The sequence below is a fragment of the Arvicanthis niloticus genome, chromosome 16 (genome assembly GCF_011762505.2).
Source record: "Arvicanthis niloticus isolate mArvNil1 chromosome 16, mArvNil1.pat.X, whole genome shotgun sequence".
Classification (NCBI taxonomy): Eukaryota; Metazoa; Chordata; class Mammalia; order Rodentia; family Muridae; genus Arvicanthis; species Arvicanthis niloticus.
The window spans coordinates 16,762,248-16,776,692 of record NC_047673.1 but is presented as its reverse complement, the minus strand read 5'-3'; the positions used below and the strand labels follow the sequence as shown (position 1 = coordinate 16,776,692).

Below are 14,445 nucleotides of genomic sequence, written 5' to 3'. Positions count from 1 at the left end.
CTTCTTGTGTGCTCTTGTGTGACTACCACCATATAATACCAGGCCCTATTGATTGTCACTTAGCAATATGTGACTCTGACTGACCAGAGGCTGCATCATTTCCTCAGTGCTATAATTTAGGACTCAGATGAGAACCCATCATGTGATAGTCATAGTAGTCTGTGTTCAATGACGTCATATACAGCAATCCCCGGTAGCGCTGTCCCAGGGAATTTTCTCTCATTGAATTCTCTTGATTCTGACCATATACCAGTTGTTTCTAAAAAAAAAAAAGAAAAAGAAAAAAAGGTATTAGCAATGATAACACACTGAAATTATTTTAATTAAATTACATTATTATATGAATCTGTAAGGCCCCATGAATGGAGGACCTCACCCAAGTCTCGGGAATTCACGGCCACCCATTAACTGTAAGACACCGAACTTGATGTAATCAACAAGAGGCATATTTTAATCAGTATACTGAGGTCAAGACCCATGCAGACCCACGTAGGGGCAGTGGGGTCTGACCCCGAGGCTTTGGAGACAGAGAGAATTTAAAGCCCAAAACCACAACTCAGGGGGGGAACCACAACCCAGGGGGAGTAAGGGAGGGCTGTTGGAGAGTACCTGTGGAAAGTCCTAGCCCATTATTTAGTTTGTAACAGGGTACAAGGAACAGGCTATTCTCTAAGAGCCTATACATAATCAGCCATCTATCTTGTGGTCAGCCAAGTTCCTGGTATCCAGGGTGCACAGGCACGCTAACTTGAACTCCCAGCTCAAACCCTATTCAATCTATCTTATGGTCAGTTTTTAGTTCCTGGTACCCATAGTGCTTGGTCAAGCTGTCTTGAACTCCCAGCTCTGAGCTCTTATCTTACTTATTTTATCTTGTGGATAGCTAGTTTCCTAGGACCCAGAGCGCAGAACAAGCTGATCTGCACTCTTGACTCCATCTGTGGAAGGTTTAAAATTTTTTAACTCTTTCAAATCCATTGCACCTAACATTATTTTATTAATTTATATATTAATATCAACTTATGACTTAAATTCTATTTATTCATTTACTTCTAGCTCATTTTTATCCCAGAACTTTTTGGTTTACACATATAATGAAACTGGATCTTTGTATTCTGACTCTTCACACTTCTCGGTAAGAATCAGATGTATTTGATATTTGTTATCTTATGTTTTATTGTTGAAGGGGATGTATAGTATAATGAGAATATTTGTCCCTTTAAGTCATCTTTTTTGATTGCTGAGAGTAAACTTGGGGCTTTCCATGTGCTAAGAAAACCCTATGTCGATGCTACTTCCTAAGCCTCGTGTTGACACTAATTCAAATGCTTTCCTCCTTGGAACTCTGACCTGTTCTATGCATGACCTCTATACATGAAAATGTCATGGGAAAGAGATAGAAGCAGAGAGAAAACACACATGTGTCAGTAAAGAGAGAGCCAAAAATCTTATTTCCTGAGACTTTGCATTAATCATTCTACATAGTTCATGAATTGATATCAACTTTATTGCTATCATGGACCTTCTGAAATATTTGACAACACAATTCTATTGTTTAAAAAAATGACGAATTTGTTTTGTTATCTGGTGACTTGCTTTTCAGGCTCATTGCCATTACCGAGGATATGTTGATGAAGTACCAAATTCCATTGTGACACTCAGCATCTGCTCTGGCCTCAGGTAATAACATCCCAGAGAGTGTTTATATATGAATACAGTGGTATATGCTTTAAAGTAAAATCGCGACAAGTGAACAGAAGTCGAGAGAGACCTCTGCTGGAGCTCTGAAAGTTTCTTCTCCAATGGCCTTTGATTCATATTGACACCTGAACCTAAGCTGTCACTCAGATGAATTCAAATTAACCCAGCTGAGAGCATCCTGCCTGGAGGTGTTTCTGGGATGCTGGGCAGGAAGGGATGGCTTGAGAAACGGGAACATTAGAGCATTTTAAAGGCTAGAGTTTTATTTTCTGTCATTATCTCAGCTATGGGGAAAAATTGGCCTTCAAATCTAAAAGGCCCATACAATATGGTATGAGTTTATAGTGCCATGCGTGAGACAGCTAGCAGAGAAGACTCCTCAGTAGTCAAGTGGTTTCACAGAAATAAGAGATTTCATCATTCCCATGGGAAACACAAAAAAGTTTGTCAAGAGAAGATTACTCAAGAACAGAGAGGATATTCTGCAGGGTCTCCTTTCCACGTTGGTGCTGTTCGAGATGTCTATTCTCTATTCCATTTTTCCTTAATCTTACCTGTAACAATAAGAACATTCTTCTTAGAGTTTTATCAATTTCTAGAATGTCATCTTCCTTAATATATGTTTTTTATTTGATCTACAATAGGTGCTAGCTGTATGTCTCAATCAGTCTCATGTTGGCGTTTCTGTACACAGCATGGTTTGAGTTTCTGCTCTCTGCTCTTACACTCTTTCCTCTTCCCAGTAGCCATTTTCCCCTTGTAGCCTTCCTGATTTCAGTCACCCTTAAACACTGTTTTCTAGCCCATATTGAAGAAAAAAAATCGATACTTGTCTTTCTGTATATGCCATGGTTGGCTCTTATGAGTTATTTAATTCCATTGGTTTCCTGTAGTTGGCATGATTTTTTTTTAATGGCCAGATACTACTCATCTGTGTACAGACCTCCTATTTCCTTTGTGCCATCACCTGTTCCAGACACTTAGGCTAATCCCATACTTTGGCTACTGTGAGTCATGCTGCGGTGAACACAGTACTAAGTGTCCTTTATGTCCCCTGACTTTGCTCCTCTCTACATGTCATGCTTTGTTTGTGGCATATCAACCTTGAGCTTATGAGTTGAAAACCTGGTCCCAGGTGGTGTCACTATGAAGAAAAGACTGGACCACGAGGACACTAATGTTGCTGGCAGATTGATCCCTCATGAGTTCACAGTGCAAACACCAATGAGGTGGAAGAGCTTAGGCAGAGGACTTTGGTCACTGAGCTGTGTCTCTTTGGTGTCTGTCTTGTTCTCCTCCCGCCTTGCTGTTTTTTTATACTTCCTTGAACCATGAGGTTCTGCCTGGCCACAGGCTCAGAAACAAGGCCATGTGCTCATGAGCTGGCATCCCTGAAATCATGAAAAGATGTAAATCTTTACTGTTCAAGGTTTCTCAGGTGCTCTGTGTCATGAAGGTGGAACATAGTGCATACCCAGGAATGGAGTAGTTGGGTCCTTTGCTGCTTCTCTTCTGAGGAACTCCTACTGGTCCCCACAGTGACAGTAGCAATGACATCTTCACCAGCAATGTGCAAAGCCCCCTTCCCTCATCACTGCCTGCATTTGCTGTCTTTGATTTTGGTTTGTCTCTTACCAGTATTCTCATTTTTGTCTTTCTGTCTGCACTAACCCTTTACAGATTCCATTTTACCTGTCTGATCTGAGAATGCAAAAGCAAACAGGAAAAAAATGCATAGGATCACTGCTTTGCTGTGGTTTCTCCTGTCTCACATTTCAGGTCATAGCTTTGAGGGGGTCCGTGCATGATTTTGATAATAATTACTTTTCTAAATTCAGGGGATTCCTGCAATTGGAAAATATCAGCTATGGAATTGAGCCACTGGAGTCTTCAGCCAGATTTGAGCACGTAGTTTATCAAGTGAAGAACAACAGCTCAATGCTAGCAGAAAATTACAGCCATATTTGGCAGACAGGCCAACTTGATAAAGATCATTTCAATGAGCAGGTAACCATAAAGGTTCTGGTGGCAAGGGACACTAGCAAACCACTCCTATCATTTGCCAGTCATGAAGGGGGACTAGTCAGCTGGTGGGTGGAAATAGTACATTTCATAGCTTTTTGTTCTATACCCGGAAGTAAAGTATTCACATTTCACATGACTTGGAAGACTACCAAGTATTATACTTAAAGTTTATTGCTTTTATGGTGTATTTGTATCATTTTCATGTAGCTATTTTTCAAAGGAAACGTTTGTTATCAGAAACCATTAAACAATCCAGGAAGACTAGCCATTATTTTCAGTAGCCCGCTGAAAGTTCTTCCAGTGTCTCATATGTAGCTTTACCTACTAATTAAACATACTTTCTAAGAAAGGCAATTGTTCCTGTATTACTGAAGATAGAAACACTAGTCAACTTTAACATCAATTAAACTGTGATTTTAAAAGGGTTCACTAATAAGCCTACCCAGGAAATACTAAGTTGCATAGAAATGAGAAACTTAGTTGAGGGGCTCTGCCACATTCATCCCCCAAATATGATTGTAAGATAGGTACCCACTGAGCACTTTATTCTGGACAATATCGAGCAATAAAGTGAGTAGATATATACTTCTGACTTAATTAGGGACTAGATATATCCTTCTGGCTAATTAGAACTGAAGTCTGACGAAGCTGTGCCTTTTGAAACTTGTTCATTAGGGCTGGTTGCCCATTAAAAGCCCCCTTTCTTCGTCAGCAGAAACAGACATTTATCAAATTGCCTTGAGAGTGGCCTTGGCTATGAGCTAGTTTCTCCGAGAACAGAGAGGCATCTGTGGGCATCTGTGTGCCTTTGCCCTAAGAATTCACTTACTTACTCTTATTAAAGTTTGATATACTCCAGGTCATCTCGAAGCTCCCCACCAATCATGATACTGGATTCCCTAGAGGACTGTGTAATATTTCTGCATCCCATGGTAAAATACACACTTAGAGAATATCAGAGTGACATATGAAAATTCACCACACTCCTGTGAACAGCGGGAGACGTGTAGAAATATTGTACATACAAACTACAAAGTGCTGATTTAATAAAGAACTATGTAAATGGAGAAAATACTATTCATTTATGGGACTGTAAGATTTGGCTTAGGAAAGACTACATTTTTCTGAAAGTAATGTATGAATTTCACATAACTGTAAAAACAAACCTCAGCATTAAGATAAGTAGATACATAGAAACTACATATCAATATAAGATAGTATGTGTTTGCATGATCTATATTGGAAATAAAATGAGCCTCAGATGAAATCTCACACCATAAACAACCATGAGTGTACCATTATTAAGAATGAAAACACTTGAAAATGATTTAGAACCTAGGGGACAAATCCAAGGCACAACCCACAGGGAAAGAAAAGACCAACTGGCCTCTCTTAAAATCACAGTGTTTTCATCTGCAGACTGTGTGACACAAATGACCAGCAAGCTGCACATGAGAATGTGATGAAGACTAATTCTCAACTGGTAGCTGTTCTGTGGGCTTTTCAAGTTTTATGGATTTGCATCATTTTCTCCTTACCAATCCTCTCTCCAATTCCTCTCGTGTCCCTTCCATTCTTTAAATTCATGGCTTCTTATTCTTTAAGTGTGATTGTCGTGTGTGTGTGTGTGTGTGTGTGTGTGTGTGTGTGTGTGTACGCATGCATGTGCACACACCCACAAACACAGACAGAGACAGATACAGACACACACACAGAGGGAGAAAGAGAGACAGAGAGAGAGAGAAAGAGACAGAGAGAGACAGAGAGAGAGATTTATAAATACAGTCCACTGAGTTCACTCAGGGCAGCACATATGTTTAGAGCAGACCTCTTGGGATTGGATAGCCTATCAGGTGCTCACAGCACCCACCAATGTCTGGAGTTGTCCTTGTAAGAGTGAAGCCCTCACAGGGAACCTCTCATGTCAAGGATGCTTTGAAGAGAAAATAATGTTCTACAATAGTTGTTGATATCTAGGTCTTGATGATGGTTTTATGTGTGTCTGTCCTGGTTTCTTTGCACGTTACCTTCGGCTTTCAGAAACCTCGGTACACAGTAACAATTACTTAATATGTTTTGGTTGTTTTCCAGGATAAAAATGATTCACAACTGTTACCTCGAAGTCTAAAATTGCACATTATAGTGGAAAAATTTTTGGTAAGTCTGTCTTCTTTCTTGCCCCCATCTTGTCCCCTTCTCTCTCATGTCCTTCTCTTCTGCCCTTTATTATCCAATCCCCTTTTTTCTCTGTCAAGGTCCTCTCTCCTCCCACCCTCCCCCATTTCTGCCTTCTTCTCTTCCTTGACAACAACAAAAAAATAGAGAAATTGTTGGTTTTCTTTGAGCTCACAGGTGTATTTGTTTATTTGTGTGTGTGTTCCACTATCTTTTTAAAGCCTTTTCACTCAATGTTATATACTTTATAAAGTTCGATGTTGAAAAGACAACTAAAGAATAAGAGAGTTACGGAGAACTGCACTGTGATGCATTAATATAAAGAAAGTGGACTAGTACAGTGTTCATAGCAGAGGTTTTTAGGGTAGATAGTAAAGGATTTGGCAGATGCACACAGTTGTAGGAGCCCAAATCAGGAGACTCTGAAATATGCTACTGCATAGGTTGATGCACCTGAAAAGGAAGTGGACATCACCCTAGGATGGTGGGTATGGGGAGGATCAAACACAGTATCTGGATCTCAGCCTGAGGCAAGAACTTGTGTCTCACCCCGTATGTAGACGGGAATTCCTGAAGAAGGTGTGCAGCATAGAATTAGTTACGACTATGAATTCAGTAATGAGGGTGGAGGTTTAAGTGGTCAGAGAGATGGGCATGTAGGGCGGGGGGAGAGGGGATGATGGGAGAGATAACTGAGGTGTTTGAAGATCTCATATGGAAACATACGACTTTACCAGTAATTCACATCTCTTGGAGAGTAAGAACTGGGGAAATATTGGCTAGCCAATTCCCTCATGTAAGCAAGAATATAGGAAAGTCAAAGCTGCTGTTGCAGAGTAAATTGAGAATAAAGCAATGGAAACCAGTGGGAGGGGCTGAAGGAACTAGTTATCTGGGCCTTCTGAGCAATACCACTAAGCCTGGTGCAAATGAACTTCGAGAAGCAATGTTTAGAAATCCCCAGTACTTTGTATAGAAGTATATAGTCTATATAAAGTGAATCGAAGACTGTGTCACTCTGGCGTTTACACACATAGACATCAAAACACGTACATCCATGTAGAGGTGAAAGCACACAGACCCCAGGCCTTGTTCTCATTTACATTTTTTATTTGTTAATGTTGTAAGTTTATGGATCTCGTGAGCATGGAACATAGGTCACAAACTATGTCATATCTATTCTTTTGCACAGTACAGTGTTTTTGAAGGTTAATTTATAGTTTTCCTTTTGATACCACAGCTTGAGGCTATAGAGGGTGAGGTTGCTATTAATATCCTTGTACATAAATTTTGATAGACAGAGTGTGTTCCAGGAGAGCCAGAAAAAGAGAAATCCTGTTTCAAATAAGTAAGTAAATAAATAAATAAATAGCATGTAAAAATACTTGATAAACCCTATGTTTGTCCTGTACTACCAAAATAATTCAGCATTTCAAAATTTACTTAAAAATTTACTCTTAAAAAATTAAATTTGTATTACAGTTTGATTATATGGGATCTGACATTATGGCCATAACACAGAAGATTTTCCAGACTATTGGGCTTGTTAATGCTGTAAGTTTTTAATTTTCAGACTTCTATTTTCATGAAAAAATGTCTATAATTTGTATTTTATATTTTATTAGTTTAACGTTCTGAGTAATCCAGTGAATTTTTTCTGTATTTCTGATATAATAGTTGGTGGTTTTGAAACATATACTGTAATCCTATTCTTAGATGTTCACTCAGCTGAAATTGAGTGTTGTGTTATCCTCCTTGGAATTGTGGTCAGACAAGAATCAAATTTCTACTGATGGAAATGCTACTGATATTTTACAAAGACTTTTGGGCTGGAAACAAGACTACCTTACCCTACAGTCCAACGAAATAACACACTTACTCATGTAAGTAGACAGAGTTCTGCATGACAAACAGATTAATAATTCCATTAAATTTTTGTGTTTATCATATTCTTCAGTTTTCTGTAGGACACTTTGAAAATTATATCTATATCTTTATTTATTAGAGACAATATTTTTCTTTATATAGCCCTGGCTTTCATATATATATATATATATATATATATATATATATATATATATATATACATAGATAGATATGTGTGTGTTGAAATATATGTAATAAGGTATTCATGTATGCTATAAAGGTGATAGTTTAAAAATAAAAAATGATGGTCAATTTTATATTGGCATCTTTTTGTATTTAAAGTAGAATTAATGTGAGACAAATCCTGAATTCTATAAGTTTGTATGGTATCAGCTTTACTGCAAATTATATCAGTCTAATTTCATTAATAATATAAAAATTGCTTAATGTTACCCACATAGATTATGTACTTCATGTCTACTTTTTCACACAAATATATTTGTGTGGGTTTTTTGTGATAATTTAGTATCAAATTTGCTTCTTCTGCAGTTAAAAGTTCTTTACTTTTCAACTTTTAATGACTTAAGGAGTTACTGCACAATAAGGGAGACTTAGTAGCACTCCAGATAATAAGTTAATATCAAATCTGGGAACTAGCTGAAGAAAATAAGTCAATAGCAAATGAGTCTTTACAATAATTTGGATATTTTGCATACTTCATTAGATATCCAGATTGGAACTTGTTATGTTTCTCAAGTAATCTTTTCAGTTCACGAGGAGGTAAATGTATGCTTGTGTAATGTTCAGCGTAACAACATGAATACAAAGTCAGCCCATCATGATGTAGTTACAGGAAACACCCGAAACACATCGGAGCAGTGTCACCGGGTGAAGTGTGCAGTAAAAGCTCTGTTGCAGGTGTTGGTATGGTACGTAGTTTTCATTCTTCACTATATCACTACTTTTCAACAACCTTATACTACTTATGTGTTTATGGAGTGGCCAAACGGTTCAAAGAAATATATATATATATATATCCCAAATATAGATATCAAATATATTTACCATATATATAATATATATAATTAAATTATTATTCTCTTGGACAGAATTGTTCAGATTTAAAAATGCCCCATTGCATTACAAATTTCAAACATAATTCGTATAATACAAAGCCTCAAACATCCTTTCACTGACTGGTCATAACAGTTACTAAAGTTTCCTTGGAGTTTTAAGTAATTCAAACATTAGCCCAAAAGTAAAGATGTCTCCATGTGTCCAAATTCAGGAAGTGGCAGAAGCCATCAACTTGTGTTTGCCACCTCATAACTCTTCACACTATTTTCACATTTTTCATTTTATTTTCTTGTGTGCCAAATTATGAACTAATATTAACTTGCTTAGACTGCACAACGTGTGGCTATTCCTGGATCTAAATCACATCACACTGGATTGTCCAAAATATGGCTGCCTTCCTACATGTTTGAGAAAGACTTCTTTCACTACTCTAGAGTTATTCTGGGGGATGTGTCGCCTTTTCTGCCACTGCACACAGTGCAGGGGGCACAGCTGTGACGTGACAGTACTCGCTTTGTCTCCTTGGGAGCATGTGCCTTTCTGATTCACGTTTCTCTGACTCGTGTTTCTGTGACTGAGAAAAGAAGAAGCCAGCTCTCACGGGAGCTGTGTAATTCAGAAGGCATTTGGTTCTTCTAAATATTCAGTTAAGTGTGTGTGTGTGTGTGTGTATACCTTGAAATTTATTAGTCTCTAGTTGTCTCCTTGGCAATTGAAAGCCACACTTTTCTCCCTCACCTATTCATTGCTTGGTGTGTCCTCAATAACAGCAGTTTTCAACCTGTGGGTCCTGAACCCTCTGGGGGTCAATTGTCAATTACCCTTTCACAGGGTCACCTAACATCATTGGAAAACACGGATATTTACATTATGATTCAAACAGTAGCAAAATTAGAGTTGTGAAATAGTAGCAAAAATAACTTTACAGTTGGGGGGATCCCACACCATGTGGAACTGTATTAAAGGGTCGCAGCATTAGGGATGTTTTTCTGTACAAATATTTAAAGAGTTTGAGTTCTCACATGCTCTCCCTTGTCCTCCAATATGCTGGATATATGGATCCCTTTTCCATGTGGATATGAATGAATGGCTGACCTGATGGATTGTACTATTTAAATTTTCATTTAGTTTTTGGTTCTATGTTTTTTCTCTCTGACTGTGTTAATTATGTGCAAACGTTTAAAATCATTTTGCTGCATCAAATTTTAGTGTTCTGTTTCATCCTGCAGTGTCTCTACTCACTTCTTTTTGCCTCGGTCCTTCACACGCTCTCAGATCCAGAACCTTCTCAATCCCTGTTCCAGGCACTTCATGAGAACTGTGTGTCCTATGTTTTCTTTCCCTCTGGCTTGTATGTGTGTCAGTACAGGTGACTGGAAGGTCATGGGAAGACAATGAGATCACTCTCCCAGTCCTTGCTTGGCACAGAGTCGAGTCTGTTTAGCTGCTTGCTTCTCCGTCTGCAGATTTCCTTTCTCCCTGAGAGTGCTTTTCTATGTGTAGTGGTTATTACCATTCTGGGGGTTGCTACCCCCTTGTTGTCCTTAAATATTTACTGTGGGCTTCTACCTCATATCAGACCATATTGTTCCCAGACAAAAGACAGAAACCGTTAGATTTATAATAAGCTTGAAAGCACTAGAGCTCGGCAGATATAACCTTCTCTCCTATTTTGTCTACTTACCTGTGGTGATCCTGAGATATCTCCTACCATGTTCCACCTGGGCTATCCTACTCCATCAGGCCAGCCCTCATGGCCTTGCACTCATGATCTACCTAAGCCTGTGGCAACTTTCTCCTTATTCCTCTCTCCCTCTTCCTGGTTTCTACCTCAGACCCCAAGCCTATGAACCTTTGCTCCACTCCCTTCTTCTGCCCAGCATAGGCTGTAGACATCTTTATTAACCAATCAGGAGTAGCTTAAGGGGTAAGGCTTACATAGCATCATTTGGTATACATGAGGATTTCCTTGTGTGTGTGTTGGGGGAGGGGGAACAGAGCTTGAGGCCAGTATTTAGCATTTGATACATAGCAGCATCAGACCTACCCCCTAGATCTATGAGTCCTGATAACAGTTCTTCACTCATGCAGTGATGTTCTTGGATTGAGAAATAACTTATGTTTCTTTCTTTTTTTAAAAAAAAAAATGTTTTTGATAAAAAAACCAAAAAATGCTAATTCTTTGACAGTTTTATATAGTTTTTTAAAAATCACATTCACGCCGTCAGTGCCTCTTCCTTCCCTCTCCCTTGCCTTCTCTTTCAAACCCATCATGTCCAGTTTGTTCTGGCAGACTACTGCTAGGTATGAGAGTCTCACGTCATTAAAAAATGGCTTTTCCTCTACAAGCAGCAATCAAATGTCAACAGCTCATCTAGGGGGTGGGACCTCATAGTCTCCTCCCCTCTTCCATGCTGGGATTTTGTCTGGCTTGAATTTGTGCAGGTCTTGTGCATGTTGTCATAGTTGCTATCAGTTTATATATACATCTGTCTACCTTGTTGTATCTGGAAGTTTCCTGAGTATGATACAGATTCCCATTTAGGACTGAGCACTCCCAAGTGTCTTATTCTCTGCATATTGGCTATTTATGGGCTAACTGCCATTTGCTGCAAGATGAGGCTTCTCTCATGAGAGTTGAGAGATGCATAGACCTATAGGTATAGCAATGAGTCATGAGGCATTGACGCTGTGTCTGTTTAGCAGAATAATAAAAGATTTTCTACTAGGGGCCATGACTTATCTAGCCACAGATTCTTGGTCTTGTTGACAGTGGCAGGTTCCATCTCATAGATTGGCCTTAAATACAACAAAAATGTGGTTGGTTACTCTCAAAGTATGCATGCCACTATTGTACCATCTGGCAGATCTTATAGTCTGACTGTTAACGAATCTCTTAGTGTTCAGACTGATGTGTGAACCTGATGATCCCTTTTCTCCTCCAGTAGTGTGCACAGTACCTCCCAGCACTATGACAGCTATCCATTATGGATGAAGCCTCCAGCTGGATATCCCCATGTTGTATAACTGAAGCATGTGACGTCTTCAATAATAGTCTCTCAATGTCAAGTTCTTTTCTTTGGGATTATTGTGCATGGGGTTGTGACCATGGCCTCGTTCTCTGTTTGCTTATTGATGGTGTATAGAAAAGCAGGTTGAGGCAATGGATTTGTATCAGGCCAGATGTGGTGGCTTAAGGAGGGTAGGATGTGGTGAACATCAGACATTCACCAAGCTAGACCTTGGAGAAGGGTGAAGCATGACAGGTTTTACATCTGCAGAACTCATACTGATGGCTTTGTGACTGGAATTACTTTGAACAATTTAACTTGAAAGTTGGTTTATTTTGAGGAGTTTCTTCCTTTGCATGACTTTAACCAATAGTTTATTTTAGACTATTTTAAAAGTAGAAGACCATGGCTCCCGTGTTACTGGGCATTAAGACCCCAGCTCCTCCATGTTACAACAAAATTTGATGTTCCCAGGTTGGGTGTCATTACCCATGCTTTCCCTGCTCTGGTTTTAACCTTCAAATTTTAACGGTTGGGATTTCAAACTTAGATACTACAGATATGGGAAGTATAACTATTAGCTACTTTTTTTTTCATACCGATAGAATTTTTCTGTTTAAAGTTATACATACGTGTGCAATATGTGTAGTTTTGTAGGTTTTTTATTTATATCTCACTTGACTTTAATGAATGCACAAATAAAAACTTGCAGCTAAATTAAAGTAGCCAACTAGCATAGACATGTCTAGCAAAGTAAATTATTGTAAAGTATACTCAACATAAAAAGAAGTGAAGCATAAAATTTTGTTATTGCAAAGATATTATCACTTGCCTTTGTTTCAGCCTCACATAATAATTCCTTTCTTCAACTGTCTCTGTTTTAGTATCCAGAAGACATAGGTTTGGAAGGACTCTCAGTGGTTATCGCTCAACTGATTGGCCTTCACATAGGATTAACATATGACGATGTTAATAATTGTTCCTGTCTCAGAGCTCCATGCATAATGCAACAGGAAGCATTGTAAGAATTCATATGATGAATTTTATTTTTTTAATTCTTTATTAGGTTTGCTTATTTTATTTTATCCATGTTTTGCCTGCATGTGCATGCTTGGTGCCCACTAAGGACAGAAGAGGCTACTGGATCTATGATCTCCTAGAACTGAAATTACAGAAGTTTGTGAATTACAGTGTGGATGTTAGGAACCAAACCCAGGTCCTCTGCTTGTAACTGCTAAGCCATCTCTCCAGCCTCTAATCATGACTAATTTTACACATGTTCTTCCAAGATTAACTTCATGATTTGATAAACATTGAGATTGTTTATTAATTTCCATATTATAAGTTGGTAAATTATATTATATTTGATAAGATATCATATAAAATATTTTTCATGTGATGTGTGAGTCTGGAAAGTGCTATGTAGTATTATTAAAATATTTTTATTGGAGGGAACTAGAGGAAAACAATGTTGAGGAAAACTGTAAAGTCTTATCTCAGCACATGATACTGTTACTACTTTGTTGCCTAAAGACGTCCTTAATAATGCAATATAGTTCTATCAGCTTTGGTTACTATTTTAATGTAAAAAAAAAAAAAAAACAGAGGGAGAATTTGAAGGGGGAAAATGTCATTAATTTGCGTGCATTCTGATTCCTTACCTAAAAAACTCAGACAATCCATAGGCAAAGGACAATAAATAGATATGTTTAAAAAAATAGAGTGAACAATTCTAGAAAAAAGCATATGTTATCATATTAGATGACTTATAAAGTTATCACATTTCTGATAAACATACATTTAATTTAATCTGAATCAATTTTTTTTTCAAATAGTTGTGAAGGAATTTGATGAGTTCTATGTGAAATGATAAAGTAGGCATGATATATGGAACAGTATTTTGAGCACTGTGAGCTGGGGTGTGCGGTCTGAGGAGAGAATTTACAAGTGAGAGGCACTGTGCACCGACTTCAGATGGACAGAAATGAAGAGGAGAAAGATGATACTTAACAAGACAGTGAACTGAAGAGGGTGGAATCTGTACTGGTTAATCAGAACTCCTGGCGTTTATTAAGTCTTGATCACAGTCATGGGTCTAACCCAATGGTAGAGTACAATCATAGCAGTTTGTAAGAAACATAGTATTGTGGATTATATTTAAAAGAAGCAATATACAACTCCAGTTTTACATTTAACCTCCACTTAAGGTATACATTTTTTTATTTGAGTCATCTTGTGGGCCACATGTCTTGAGGGTCAGGTGATTTACCAATGAAGCATTGTCACAATGTGGTGTTTTAACAGGCTGGTTTATCAGAGAATATTTTTTCACTGTAGAAGTTCCAGTGGGAGGAAGACTTTTAGCAACTGTAGCATGCATGACTACATGCACTATGCTTCAAAGTTTGACTCGAAATGTCTTGGTGACCTGTCAAATGTGCACATATTGCCACCAAAGCAACCCGTGTGTGGGAATGGAATCATGGAAGCCGGTGAGGAATGTGACTGTGGTAATGAGATGGTGAGTCTCTCATGTTTGACCATGGTTGTTGCTGTCTGCACAACACATGTTGTCACAGTGTTGTTATAC

At 38.3% G+C, this 14,445-nt stretch overlaps 1 protein-coding gene across 1 annotated transcript in view; it reads left to right on the top strand.

The window, feature by feature from the left end:
* Adam18 (ADAM metallopeptidase domain 18) overlaps window positions 1-14,445 on the top strand; it is a 63,313-nt gene that overhangs the window by 10,331 nt on the left and 38,537 nt on the right. Inside the window, exons 4-12 of the mRNA XM_034520456.2 lie at window positions 1,057-1,135; window positions 1,604-1,680; window positions 3,540-3,708; window positions 5,818-5,883; window positions 7,384-7,455; window positions 7,618-7,784; window positions 8,615-8,696; window positions 12,740-12,876; window positions 14,193-14,376. Coding sequence (XP_034376347.1) covers window positions 1,057-1,135; window positions 1,604-1,680; window positions 3,540-3,708; window positions 5,818-5,883; window positions 7,384-7,455; window positions 7,618-7,784; window positions 8,615-8,696; window positions 12,740-12,876; window positions 14,193-14,376 — 1,033 coding nt within the window. The remainder of the gene's footprint in view (window positions 1-1,056; window positions 1,136-1,603; window positions 1,681-3,539; window positions 3,709-5,817; window positions 5,884-7,383; window positions 7,456-7,617; window positions 7,785-8,614; window positions 8,697-12,739; window positions 12,877-14,192; window positions 14,377-14,445) is intronic.